General features: G+C 43.6%; 2 protein-coding genes across 2 annotated transcripts; one reads left to right on the forward strand and one right to left on the reverse strand.

Moving 5' to 3' along the window:
- Positions 1–303: 303 nt before the first annotated feature.
- Positions 304–1266, reverse strand: LOC310873825 (chemerin-like receptor 1; the record flags this gene model as incomplete). Its single annotated transcript, XM_083786376.1, has 1 exon — positions 304–1266. The coding sequence occupies one exon, from the start codon at positions 1264–1266 to the stop codon at positions 304–306; it is 963 nt and encodes a 320-aa protein (XP_083642502.1).
- A 9215-nt stretch (positions 1267–10481) lies between these two features.
- LOC310873827 (chemerin-like receptor 1) lies at positions 10482–11537 on the forward strand (the record flags this gene model as incomplete). Its single annotated transcript, XM_083786378.1, has 1 exon — positions 10482–11537. One exon carries the CDS (start codon positions 10482–10484, stop codon positions 11535–11537), a length of 1056 nt encoding a protein of 351 aa, XP_083642504.1.
- Between the last annotated feature and the right edge of the window lie 3036 nt (positions 11538–14573).

The raw sequence follows: 14573 nt of genomic DNA on the forward strand, positions 1-14573 counted from the left end.
GTTGCCCATGAATGGCCTACTTGTGCCCGAGCAGAGCGTGCAACTTATCTCTGACTCTTGTCAACTTACCCCAATCAAGTTATTGAAACATCTGACATATAGAGTTAATATATATCATTGGTTATGTCATCCACATACGTCTTTTAAACATGTTTTACATAAACACATATAGTTACGTCGTCAACCAATCCCTGATTGGCTGAACAACGCCACCAACACAAGGAGGCGGTCCAAAGGGTCAAAGGGACCCTTTGGATCGGTGCTACCCTCTACCGTCCGGGCGGACAGGTGCTACCCTCTATCTCAGACAGGGCGATCATTTTGCGGGTTTTCAGATGGGTCTGCGACGGTGCTGCTGGTCTGAGGCGTCTCTTCAGCGAATGCCTTCTCCAGAACCTTTAGGACGGACCTGCTGCGGAACACGTCCTTGAAATCCTGACCCATGAACACGTACAGCAGCGGGTTCACGCAGCTGTTGACAAGTGTCAGGGCGTAGGTGATGGGGATCCCGAATCTGATCACAATATTCAGCACACTGCCTTTGGACACCGGCTGATTCACAGCAAACATCAGCCATATGATGTGATAGGGGAGCCAGCACAGGAAGAACACGGCGATAACGGTCGCTATGATTTTGAAGGAGCGACCTGATTGGCTGGCCAGCAAGCGATTGTTCCTGAGCCGGTAGACGATGACGGAATAGCAGGAGACGATGGCGGCGAAAGGAACCACGAATGCCACAACAAAGTTAGTGGTGACCGTGGGGAGGTCAGGATAGTCCCAGCAGAGATATTTGAAATCCTTATAGAACACGTAAGGGGAGCTGAGAGCCAACGACAGCACCCAGACACCCAAACTCACCCAGGAGGCCTTTCTGACGGTGCGGTGGTTCTGGGTCCATACTGGACACACCATGCACACGCATCTGTCCACGCTGATGACCACCAATATAAGGATGCTGGCGCGTGCGTTCATGTAGAAAACTATGATGTCCATCATGCAAACGAACCAGCCGAAAGCCCAGCGGCCGTTCAGAACTCTCGTCGTGATGCTCAGGGGCAAGATCGCCATGACCAGGAAGTCGGCCACGGCCAGGTTGAGGTACCAGACGGTGCTGACGGTTTTCTTCATCCTGAAGCCCGTCGCCCAGATGACCACGCCGTTCCCCACCACGCCGAGCACCAAGACCACGCTGTAGATGACTGCGGACATGATGTTGATTGTATTGTTAACGTGATAAACAGCAGGTGTGGTCATGTTCTCCATCGTCCTGAAACCTAAAATAACAAAACAATTAATATGAGGTACATGCTTTGATTTAACATGCATGTGTGTGTGTGTGTGTGTGTGTGTGTGTGTGTGTGTGTGTGTGTGTTGCCTTTTTTGGAACAGTCCTGAAAGTGTATTATTATTATTATATTTATTATTATTATTTAGACTGGGTGGTCCTTGATCAAATTAAATAGGTATCATTTTGGGGTCCTTGGCACCAAAGAGTCTGAGAACTATACCGATTAAGTATGTCAGGTATTAATGCCTTAAACAGCTCCCTTGGAGGAGCAAGTTACGGCCGGGTTCTTTTGCAGGGTCGTTACACTATTCTCGATATCATAAAAAAGGCAATAAAATAAAAGCATAGTCACCTGTTTCAAAGTGTTGAAGAGACGTCAGCCAGAGAAGAGTCTTGGTGGAAGTGTGGCCAGTAGACAGTGGGGAAACAACTTTATACACAAGTGCGTGCACATGTCAGTCACTTCCGTGCTGCAATGAGTTGCATCGGTGCGGTCTGGCCTTATTAGGCCGGCCTGCACACAGAAACACACAGAAAGCAAGCCTTGTTTTGCAATATAATTGTAACCATTTGAATGACTCTAAAAACAGCTTTCTGTTGGAGTGAAAACCTTCTAAAATATAATAGGGCTGTCAATCGTTTCAAATACTGTATTTAATCGTGATTAATCGCATGATCAAGGTCCATTGTTTATTCTACATTTGAGCCACATGCCACCATTTGATGAGATTTAGCCTCACAGACCCAAACTAAAGAATATGTCTTGTGTGCCTTTATTGAAAGTTACAGTGAAGCAAAGGTCGTCATTTTTTATTCAAGCCTTAATTTTTTATAGTCGATTATCCTTAAAATGTTTATACTCTAATATCCCTTTGAATGTGGAATATTTGTTTGCAGCACTACATTCTGCAGCAGACAACATTGTCTTGTATTTGTATGCAGCAGCAGCAGCAGTCAACAACAGTGGAGCAACAATCAGCAAACGGCGGATATAAAAAGGGAAGTTCAGAGCTTCGGCTTCGGGGAAGCGTACGATCGAGGTGTGGAAATTAGAACAAGCGGGCGGGCGAGAGCCACTGAAATGGACGAGAAGTTATCTGTGATTTAATGACGCCCATATGGAGAGTGAGAGAGAGAGAGAGAGAGAGAGAGAGAGAGAGAGAGAGAGAGAGAGAGAGAGAGAGAGAGAGAGAGAGAGAGAGAGAGAGAGAGAGAGAGAGAGAGAGAGAGAGAGAGAGAGAGAGAGAGGTTATGGGCAAAACTAGAATCAGACAAATCCGTATTGATCACGAGATCATGTGTAGGACTACCGATTTGTGTGATCTTTGGACAAAATCAACAATATCAAAAAAGTTGGGGCCACGACAAATGCCATATCGGTATCGAACCGGTCTAAAAAAGAATCCCGATTATATTTCACAGATATTGATGACGCAATAATAATGTGACCGTGGTCAAAAGCTTTGTACTCACAGGGTGTAAGCACACTTGGGCATCAAGGGGCGGCCAAAAAGCCACTCGTGCCAGGCGTCTCTTCCTGGTTTTTAGACAGCTGGTGGATGGAAATTAAGCTAGATGGGTGGAGAGATGGGCAGCAGAAAGCCGCTACGGCCAGATTCCCGGAAAGGGTGTTTCCACACTTAGGGGTCTATAGGCGCGGCAGTTTTCCGCTCAGAGCAGGAGTCTCTTCCTGGTTTTTAGAGAGCTGGTGGAAGGAAATTAAGCTCCACCCATGCGGCTGAATGCCGCGACGGCGAGATTCCCAGAATCTCTTACCCCCGCAGCATTCTGATGAGTTGGGGTGGGGTCGACATATGCCCTTACTGAGCTGCATTCAAGACACCCGCCTTTGCGTTTGTCTTGTGTCTGTGTTTAAATGCCGCTCCAATGCATTTCCAATCGAAGCCCAGTGGTTTGACCAAACATTTTGTTTGATGGGGGGAGAGGGGGGGTGGGGGGGGGGGGGCAGAACACATCCATCAAAGCTGTTCAGACACAAGTCAGGTGTCAGACACAAGGCAATGTCTTGAATGCAGCCCAGTAAGGGCATATGTCGACCACGCCGTTCCCCAACACGCCGAGCACCAAGACCAGGCTGTAGATGACCACGGACATGGTGTGGATGGATTTCATGATTCTATCGAGGGCATCCTCACCGCCTCCTGAGCTGCCCGCAGACTGATCCGTCTCGTTAACTTGATGAACAGCAGGTGTGGTCATGTTCTCCATCGTCCTGGAACCTAAAATAACAAAACAATGAATATGAGGTACATGCTTTGATTTAACATGTGTGTGTGTGTGTGTGTGTGTGTGTGTGTGTGTGTGTGTGTGTGTGTGTGTGTGTGTGTGTGTGTGTGTGTGTGTGTGTGTGTGTGTGTGTGTGTGTGTGTGTGTGTGTGTGTGTGTGTGTGTGTGTGTGTGTGTTCGCCTTTTTCCGAATCCGAAATATGATGTTACATATAACACACAATGTCGGGAATTCAATATTTAATTGAGTAGTAGTACAAAAATATTGGTATAAAAATGTGCTTAAAGTACGAAAAGTAAAAATACTCATCATGCAGACTGTTCCATTTCACACGTTTTGAAATGTATACAAACTATAGTTTGGAGTTGGTGAAATGGGTCTGAATGTTGGTCTGACGGGCCAAACGAATGTCGAGGGAGGCGCCTGGAGCTGCGCGCAGCGGCGCTGCCTGTGAGAGTTCTCACACGCAGCGCAGAGGGAGGGGTTATGGGCAAAACTAGAATCAGACAAATCCGTATCGATCACGAGATCATGTGTACCGATTTGTGTGAACTTTGGACAACACGCAGAACACATCCATCAAAGCTGTTCAGACACAAGTCAGGTGTCAGACACAAGGCAATGTCTTGAATGCAGCCCAGTAAGGGCATATGTCGACCCCTCCCTCTCTCTCCCCTCCCCCTTCTCTCTCTCTTTCTCTCACCCCTCCTCCTCCTCTCTCTCTCTCTCCAAATGGGCGTCATTAGATCACAGATAACTTCTCGTCCATTTCAGTGGCTCTCGCCCGCCCGCTCGTTCTAATTTCCACACCTCGATCGTGTGCTTCCCCGAAGCCGAAGCTCTGAACTCCCCTTTTCATATCCGCCGTTTGCTGATTGTTGCTCCACTGTTGTTGACTGCTGCTGCTGCATACAAATACAAGACAACGTTGTCTGCTGCTGCTGCTGCTGAATGTAGTGCTGCAAACAAATATTCCATATTCAAAGGGATATTAGAGTATAAAAAATGAAAGGATAATCGACTATAAAAAATTAAGGCTTGAATAAAACAATGACGACCTTTGCTTCACTGTCCATCTTCACTGTAACTTTCAATAAAGGCACACAAGACATATTCTTTAGTTTGGGTCTGCGAGGCTAAATCTCATCAAATGGTGGCATGTGGCTCAAATGTAGAATGAATAATGGACCTTGATCATGCGATTAATCGCCATTAAATATTTGAATCGATTGACAGCCCTATTATATTTTAGAAGGTTTTCACTCCAACAGAAAGCTGTTTTTAGAGTCATTCAAATGGTTACAACAATTATATTGCAAAACAAGGCTTGCTTTTGCAACTCATTGCAGCACAGAAGTACGGACGATGGAGATCAATGGTGGTTGCGAGGAGGTGCGACATGTTGCGCACCCATGCACACACACACACACACACACACACACACACACACACACACACACACACACACACACACACATAAAACTGGTCAGATGACCAATGATATCCAATGAAATCAGCAGGAACTGGAGCACACACAGCCCAGGAAAAGTGTCGATAGAATATAGGCAACACATGTTTCTTCCTAAAGGGGAGTTTTTCGTTACCATTGTCGCAATATTGCTTGCTCTGGGTGGATCTTTGTTGGTTGTAAAGTGTCTTGAGACAACTTGTTGTGATTTGACACTATAATAAAATTGAATTGAATTGAATTGAATTGAACACATGAACTTATTCACAGCAAACATTGGTCACTTCAGTCTGTCATATTACCAACACCGAAAGTAAATCATGGGTACAAAAAGCACCTTCTCCTCCAAATAGACCTATAATGGAGGAGATTGAACAGTATGTTGCAAGCTGCTTTGCCTTACACTTTGACAACCCTATAATCCTCAAGCCTCTGACCACTAGCCTGTGGACATGGCCCGGCTGCCAAATATAAAAACAATGAGCTGACACGTATAGCCCAGTTGTATAATGGTCTGTACTAATGGTTGATATTTTACTTGTTTTGTAAGGAAAGCTTCCTCTAAACTTGAATCAAAAGCACAGCCAACTTCCATTAGAAAAACATCTCTGCTGTTCTAATCTAATTATGACATCTGGTGTATTTGCAGTTATATTTGCAAACGCGGTTGGGTCATTGCATTGAAACATTTCTGGTTTCACACAGGATGTTTTGTGAAACACTACGTAAGAATGAAACATAGGTGACACATCTTTGGCAATAGCATGCCTGGCTATATACAGTCCTTTGTAGGACACACATACAAACGCACGCACGCACTTGTGTATAAAGTCGTCTCCACACTTCCACCAAGACTCTTCTCTGGCTGACGTCTCTTCAACACTTTGAAACAGGTGACTATGCTTTTATTGTATTGCCTTTTTTATGATATCGAGAATAGTGTAACAACCCTGCAAAATAACCCGGCCGTAACTTGCTCATCAAAGGGAGCTGTTTAAGGCATTGATACCTGGCCGATTCATCAAAAAGCTTTCTAAATCATTCGACAGAATTACATATAATCGGTATAGTTCTCAGACTCTTTGGTGCCAAGGACCCCAAAAACGATATTTAATTTGATCAAGGACCACCCAGTCTAAATAATAATAATAATAATAATAACAATAATAAATATAATAATAATACACTTTCAGGACTGTTCCAAAAAAGGCAACACACACACACCTACATTAGTGCTTCTCAAATGTTTGCAAAGACACCCTTTAACTCTAAAGGCCTATTCATAGTCTGGATTTTCGGTGGTGAGGTGACCACCGCGCCGGTGGTGAGCTGACCCTGGAGCTGAAATAACGTTGAGCGGTGGTGAAGGGCTGGAGCGGTGGCAGTGGTTTGCTCTTCACCACGGCTCGTGACGTCATGTTGTAGTAATCCAAAGCAGTAATCCAGACTATGTATGAGCCTTTAGAGTGTTCAACCTTCCATTTGAACACACTCAGAGTTACCGATCTGTTATGGTCCACCACAACCCAACATGGCGATGACCTCACACGTCACTGACTTTATACCCTTTGCAGTCGTCCACTGCGTTCTCACACGCAGCGCCGCTGAGCGCGCGGCTCCAGTCCACTGCGTTCTCACAGGCAGCGCCGCTGCGTGCGGCTCCAGGCGCCTCCCTCGATATTCGTCTGGCCCGTCAGACCAACATTCAGACCCATTTCACCAACTCCAAACTATAGTTTGTATACATTTCAAAACGTGTGAAATGGAACAGTCTGCATAATGAGTATTTTTACTTTTCGTACTTTAAGCACATTTTTATACCAATATTTTTGTACTATTACTCAAGTAAATATTGAATTCCCGACATTTACTTATAACAGAGTATTACTACATTGCAGTATTGATACTTCTACTTCAGGTGTTTTGACTCAAAGCTGTAGGAAATCATTTTCATTAACATAGTGGTTGTAAAGGTATGCATTGATTGCCTGAGTCCTGTGGTGGGAGTTATGGTCTGGTTTAGGTGAATAATAAGTATTTCTGTTTATTTGGGGGTCTGCATGGTGTGACGGTTCCCTATATTGTGTGTTATATGTATATTACTCTTAGCTTGTCTGGTTTAGGTATATGTTGTGTTTACTGTTTGCCCTATAGTAACCTCTGTTCTTTGTATCCAATAGACCGATTCCGTACCGGTTTCATGGTCGCAGCCTACGTATTTCCTGTAGGCGGACTCGACGTAGCTGCGGGGGTAAAACCCTCACCAGGCGCATCTCTTCCACTACAGTGAACGGCAGAGTGACTGATGTTAGTTTGCCTCAAACTTTACTCCTTTACCTGCTTTTTTACTAACACTAACATTACAAAGATGCCCAGAACATCGAGATGAACCTGTGTAGTTTATGGCTGCTCCAACAGTAGTGGCAACATAACAAATAAAATAAAACGGAATGTCTAATATCCACCGCGATGGCTGAGACCAGAGCCATTGAGTAATGGTTGAGACAAAGCAGTGAAGAATCCTGCAAGATACATAATTTCAGTCTTACCCAATACCCAATCTTTCTGTTTTATGAACACAAGGCTGCTGTATTTTATACATCATACTAAGCATTTAAAGTATGAGGTATAAAGTACAGCAGCCTTGTGTTAATAAAACAGAAATATTTGGTATTGGGTAAGACTGGCGTTATGTATCTTTCACTGCTTTGTCTCAACCATTACTCAATGGCTCTGGTCTCCGCCATCGCGGTGGATATTAGACATTCCGTTTTTATTTTATTTTTATGTTGCCACTACTGTTGGAGCAGCCATAAACTACAAAGGTTCATCTCGATGTTCTGGGCATCTTTGTAATGTTAGTGTTAGTAAAAAATCAGGTAAAGGAGTAAAGTTTGAGGCAAACTAACATCAGTCACTCTGCCGTTCACTGTAGTGGAAGAGGTGCGCCTGGTGAGGGTTTTGCTCCCGCAGCTATGTCGAGTCCGCCTACAGGAAATACGTAGGCTGCGACCATGAAACCGGTACGGAATCGGTCTATAGGATTGGGGAGCAGAGCTAGACATGATGATCAGCCTAAGTGGCTCGCACCTGGGCCCGGGTGTCGACGCCCTATAAATGCCTGCTTCAATTTACAATTTAAGCATTTAGCAGACGCTCTTAATCCAGAGCGATTTACATTAAGCAAGAACAAAAAGCATGGGAATACATCATAAAACATGCGTAAGCTAAGAAAGTAACAGTGGAATATCTATATTATGAGACTATACATATAAACTATATATATATATATATATACTACTATGCTATACATATGTACTATGGCGTGCTATGACTATTATAGAGACCTTTTGTTCTTTGCGGTGGTTGACTGAGAGTACCTTTTTCCAACTGACTGGCTTTGTGCAGCAAACTTGACCAAAAAAGGGAAAAGAGGAATGTCCAGACGAAGAGTTTAAAGTTGAACTCAAAAGGTTTATTTGATCCAAGTTGAAAACAAAAATAAAGATACTTTTAGCATATAACTGTAACTGAGAATATAGGAGGTGTAGAACAAAAACCAGACGTAAAAAACTGTGAACCTCCAATCAACAACACCTGGCCCTCTGATGGCCAGGTCATTTATGTCCTCTCTGCCCTGTCTGTAGAGGGTGACAAAGCACACTAACAGGAATGTTAGACATGGCATGATGGCACATACATGATGTAATGGCCTATAGTAGATCGGCTCCTACAACTATATAAAATGCAATTATAGTGCTGTCTACATAACATGCTATAAGTCTGTATCAGATGCTATCTAAGTCTACAGAAATGCTATCTAAGGGGGGTGGGGTAAGTGCTATGGGCCATGATGGAGTCTGAAAAGGTGGGTTTTCAGACTACGGCGGAAGATTGGGAGTGATGCTGCAGTTCTGACTGCAATGGGAAGTGCATTCCACAGTTTTGGAGCCAGTCCTTCCCGAGATCTGTTCCTTTCATTTGCCTCCTGCACACTTCTCAACATTTCTGTTAATACATACAACACGCACACACATACATCTCACTCATGCATACACGCACTACACCACTGACTACTGATCTCCACACTTCATGTTCAATCATGATTTATTCCTTACATTTACTTATTTTTGTTTAGTTAATGAATTCTATTTCTTTTGTAAACTGCGTCTCCCCTGTTTTTTGTTGTGTATCTTGGCACCCCCTAGGCCAGGTACATAACAAACACATTAACCACACATTAACAAATAAATGAATTCACAAAACTAGAGTCATTGTATTGTTGCCCTACTTCTCTCATGTAGAGCAACTTTAGTTGTCCTCTGTCACATGGAAATATTTTTTTTGTGTCCAGTATCACCAGGTATAGATACCTCATTGCTCGCCTCAAAAGATTTACACACATCTTTTACTTTCTGTAATAACAACCTAAAACATGAACCTTGGTTGAAAAATACTAAAGTTGTCCTTTGAAGTAACCCTTTAAGAAACAACCCACTGTGTAGCCTATATATTATATTTAGACGACTGAATCTTACGACATGGCGTTGTAATGGCTTATTTTACACTTGGTTGCACGCTGAAAACAGCCAATCTTTTTTTAAATGATTTGTCTTTTAGTTCTACAGGATCTCTTCTCCACTGGAGGCTGCATCAGTCATCAGATTATTAATTCATTATGAATCTACCGGTCATCAGATTATTAATTATTTTACTCGATAACAATGTTTGGACAGGGTTGATTTCATTGACAAAAACTATGACAAAAAAATGTTTGTCGACTTTTTTCTCTGACGAAAAATAAATAAAAACTAAGCTACGATGACTAAAACTAGGCCTACATATATTGACAATTTTGTCAACAGATATAAACTAGACTAAAATGTTAGGGAGGAACTAGAGGAGAAGAGATCCAGTAGACATTTTATGTTCACTAGCTCGTGCGGCGTGTTGTGAGCTTGTAGATCTGCTATTCTCAGCGTGCAACCATGTGTAAAATTGCGTATTATGACGCCATCAAGGCACCGCCAAAATACAATTTTGTAGACAAAATCAACTGTAGGTGATCAATTTGACAAACACAACATACTCAGATACATGTGTTGTACACATTTTCAGTATATATAGTATATTTTTTACTTGGCTTCCGGAATTATAGGCCAGCCAAGTCTATGGACTTTTAATGTTTGTTCAGGGTAATGCTTTGCCAGCCAAGTATATGGACTTTTAATGTTTGTTTAGGGTGATGCTTTGCCAGCCAAGTCTATGGACTTTGTTTAGGGTAGTAAAGGACAAAGTGAGACGCAATCTGGGTCATTAAGTATGATGTACATCATATTTCGGATTCGGAAAAAGGCGAACACACACACACACACACACACACACACGCACACGCACACACACACACACACATGCATGTTAAATCAAAGCATGTACCTCATATTCATTGTTTTGTTATTTTAGGTTCCAGGACGATGGAGAACATGACCACACCTGCTGTTTATCACGTTAACGAGACGGATCAGTCTGCGGGCAGCTCAGGAGGCGGTGAGGATGCCCTCGATAGAATCATGAAATCCATCCACACCATGTCCGTGGTCATCTACAGCGTGGTCTTGGTGCTCGGCGTGTTGGGGAACGGCGTGGTCATCTGGGCGACGGGCTTCAGGATGAAGAAAACCGTCAGCACCGTCTGGTACCTCAACCTGGCCGTGGCCGACTTCCTGGTCACGGCGTTCCTGCCCCTGAGCATCACGACGAGAGCTCTGGGCGGCCGCTGGCCTTTCGGCTGGTTCGTTTGCATGATGAACATCATAGTTTTCTACATGAACATACACGCCAGCATCTTCATACTGGTGGTCATCAGCGTGGACAGATGCGTGTGCATGGTGTGTCCAGTATGGACCCAGAACCACCGCACCGTCAGAAATGCCTCCTGGGTGAGTTTGGGTGTCTGGGTGCTGTCGTTGGCTCTCAGCTCTCCTTACGTGTTCTATAAGGATTTCAAATATCTCTGCTGGGACTATCGTGACCTCCCCACGGTCACCACTAACTTTGTTGTGGCATTCGTGGTTCCTTTCGCCGCCATCGTCTCCTGCTATTCCGTCATCGTCTACCGGCTCAGGAACAATCGCTTGCTGGCCAGCCAATCGGGTCGCTCCTTCAAAATCATAGCGACCGTTATCGCCGTGTTCTTCCTGTGCTGGCTCCCCTATCACATCATATGGCTGATGTTTGCTGTGAATCAGCCGGTGTCCAAAGGCAGTGCGCTGAATATTGTGATCAGATTCGGGATCCCCATCACCTACACCCTGACACTTGTCAACAGCTGCGTGAACCCGCTGCTGTACGTGTTCATGGGTCAGGGTTACAAGGACGTGTTCCGCAGCAGGTCCGTCCTAAAGGTTCTGGAGAAGGCATTCGCTGAAGAGACGCCTCAGACCAGCAGCACTTCCGCAGACCCATCTGAAACCCGCAAAATGATCGCCCTGTCTGAGATAGAGGGTAGCACCTGTCCGGCCGGACGGTAGAGGGTAGCACCGATCCAAAGGGTCCCTTTGACCCTTTGGATCGCCTCCTTGTGTTGGTGGCGTTGTTCAGCCAATCAGGGATTGGTTGACGACGTAACTATATGTGTTTATGTAAAACATGTTTAAAAGACGTATGTGGATGACATAACCAATGTTATATATTAACTCTATATGTCAGATGTTTCAATAACTTGATTGGGGTAAGTTGACAAGAGTCAGAGATAAGTTGCACACTCTGCTCGGGCACAAGTAGGCCGATCATGGGCAACTTACTTGTGTGCAAAGCGCAGGAATTCAAGTCTCCATCGTGTGTGAGTAATTGGTAGAAAAAAGGTCATTTAGGGTTGAACTACTCCTTTAATATGCAAGTATTTTCTTCTCAGTATCCATTATGTTCTCAAAGATTGAAACCATGATGAAAAGTAACTACATTTTATTTTATTGAAAAGAACTGTATTTTGCATTGTATTTATCTGTATGTATCTTTATTGCATTTGCATCTTTATTTTTATGCATCTTTGTTATGATTCTCCTGCTCACCTCCTGTTATTTCTCCTCCATTTATGAATAACAACAACACCATATATGGAGCTTTATGCAACATAATTATGTTTCACCAACTTCTCTACACTGTAAACCAGTAATGTGACAATAAAGTTACATCTTTGTAAACCAGTGAACTGACAATAAAGTCACATCTTTACCGTAAACCAGTGAAGTGAAAATAAAGTTGAACAGACGGGGTCTGCTATATCAAACAGTGAGTTTTTCGAACAATGTTACTTGGATGGAACAAGAACATGGTGTCACATGATGGACGGGACACAAGCCTGCGGGCCGTAGTGTAACCCGACGGCTTCTAATGCCCACAGTTAGGGAATGTGAGAAAAATGTGTCTACCACCTCTCAATAACGGCCTTTCTCGGCTCCACCCTTCTGTTTATATTGTGCATAGGATCCAAGATGGCCGCAGCACCAGGAGGAGAATAAAAAAATGACGACCTTTGCTTCACTGCCCATCTTCACTGTAACTTTCAATAAAGGCACACAAGACATATTCTTTAGTTTGGGTCTGCGAGGCTAAATCTCATCAAATGGTGGCATGTGGCTCAAATGTAAAATAAATTATGGACCTTGATCATGCGATTAATCGCCATTAAATATTTGAATCGATTGACAGCCCTATTACATTTTAGAAGGTTTTCACTCCAATAGAAAGCTGTTTTTAGAGTCATTCAAATGGTTACAATTATATTGCAAAACAAGGCTTGCTTTCGCAACTCATTGCAGCGTGGAAGTCCTTGCGACGATGGAGATCAATGGCGGTTGCGAGGAGGTGCGACATGTTGCGCACGTACACACACACACACACACACACACACACACACACACACACGCGCGCGCGCGCATGCATGCATGCATGCATGCATGCATGCATGCATGTCATTGCAGGCTGAGCAGTCCTTTTGGGACGAAGATATATATGAACCCAAATACTTGTAGTCATCAACCTGTTTCAGAGGAGTGTTGTTAAGTGTTTTTATAATGTGGCTATTGTTGGATTTGCATATATTTCCTGATTCAGTTTTCGTCTCGTTGAGATAAAGACCAATTAACACAGTTGGAGGCCTGCTCAAGAGACTGAAGGAGAGCCTGAGCGTATTACAATGATTGACTGATAAGCGCGGTATGTCATCAGCGACGTCTGTGTCGGTTAGGTATTTTGCAGGATGACGTGATCAAGCTTCTGCTATAGGGTTCAGTTGGTAGCCCTTATCATTGATAGTATCAACTGACATACGAAGAACATAATCAACAACAACACACATGCACTCGCTCGCGCACACACTTGTGTATAAAGTCGTCTCCCCACTGTCCACTGGCCACACTTCCACCAAGACTCTTCTCTGGCTGACGTCTCTTCAACACTTTGAAACAGGTGACTATGCTTTTATTTTATTGCCTTTTTTATGATATCGAGAATAGTGTAACGACCCTGCAAAAGAACCCGGCCGTAACTTGCTCCTCCAAGGGAGCTGTTTAAGGCATTAATACCTGACATACTTAATCGGTATAGTTCTCAGACTCTTTGGTGCCAAGGACCCCCAAAATGATACCTATTTAATTTGATCAAGGACCAACCAGTCTAAATAATAATAATAAATATAATAATAATACACTTTTAGGACTGTTCCAAAAAAGGCAACACGCACGCACGCACGCGCACACACACACACACACACACACACACCTACATTAGTGCTTCTCAAATGTTTGCAAAGACACCCTTTAACTCTAAGAGTGTTCAACTCTCAGAGTTACCGATCTGTTATCGTCCACCACAAGCCAACATGGCGATGACCTCACGTCATGTGACTTTATACCCTTTGCTGTCGTCCACTGCGTTCTCACAGGCAGCGCCGCCGCGCGCTGCTCCAGGCGCCTCCCTCGACATTCGTCTGGCCCGTCAGACCAACATTTAGACCCATTTCACCAACTCCAAACTGCTATAGTTTGTATACATTTCAAAATGTGTGAAATGGAACAGTCTGCATAATGAGTACTTTTACTTTTCATACTGTAAAGCACATTATTATACCAATATTTTTGTACTATTACTCAAGTAAATATTGAATTCCCGACATTTACTTATAACAGAGTATTACTACATTGCAGTATTGATACTTCTACTTAAAGCGTTACTTCAGATGTTTGAACTTAAAGCTGTAGGAATTAATTAACATAGTGGTTGTAAAGGTATGCCTGAGTCCTGTGGTGGGAGTTCTGGTCTGGTTTTGGTGAATATTGAGTATGGTTCTGGTCATTTGGTGGAGGTCTGGTGGCCACGCATTAAAAAGACAAAAGTAGCGTCATTTGTATTGTTGGCCCATTCTAGCAACTTTCGTTCAACTTAGAGCTCTGTCACATGGAACTATGTTTTGTGTCCAGTATCACCATAGATATTAACGATGACTAAAACTAAGCCTACATATTGACAACAGATATAAACTAGACTAAAATGTTAGGGAGGAACTA

This window comes from Protomyctophum parallelum, assembly GCF_964188405.1.
Source record: "Protomyctophum parallelum genome assembly, chromosome: 16".
NCBI classification, from domain to species: Eukaryota; Metazoa; Chordata; class Actinopteri; order Myctophiformes; family Myctophidae; genus Protomyctophum; species Protomyctophum parallelum.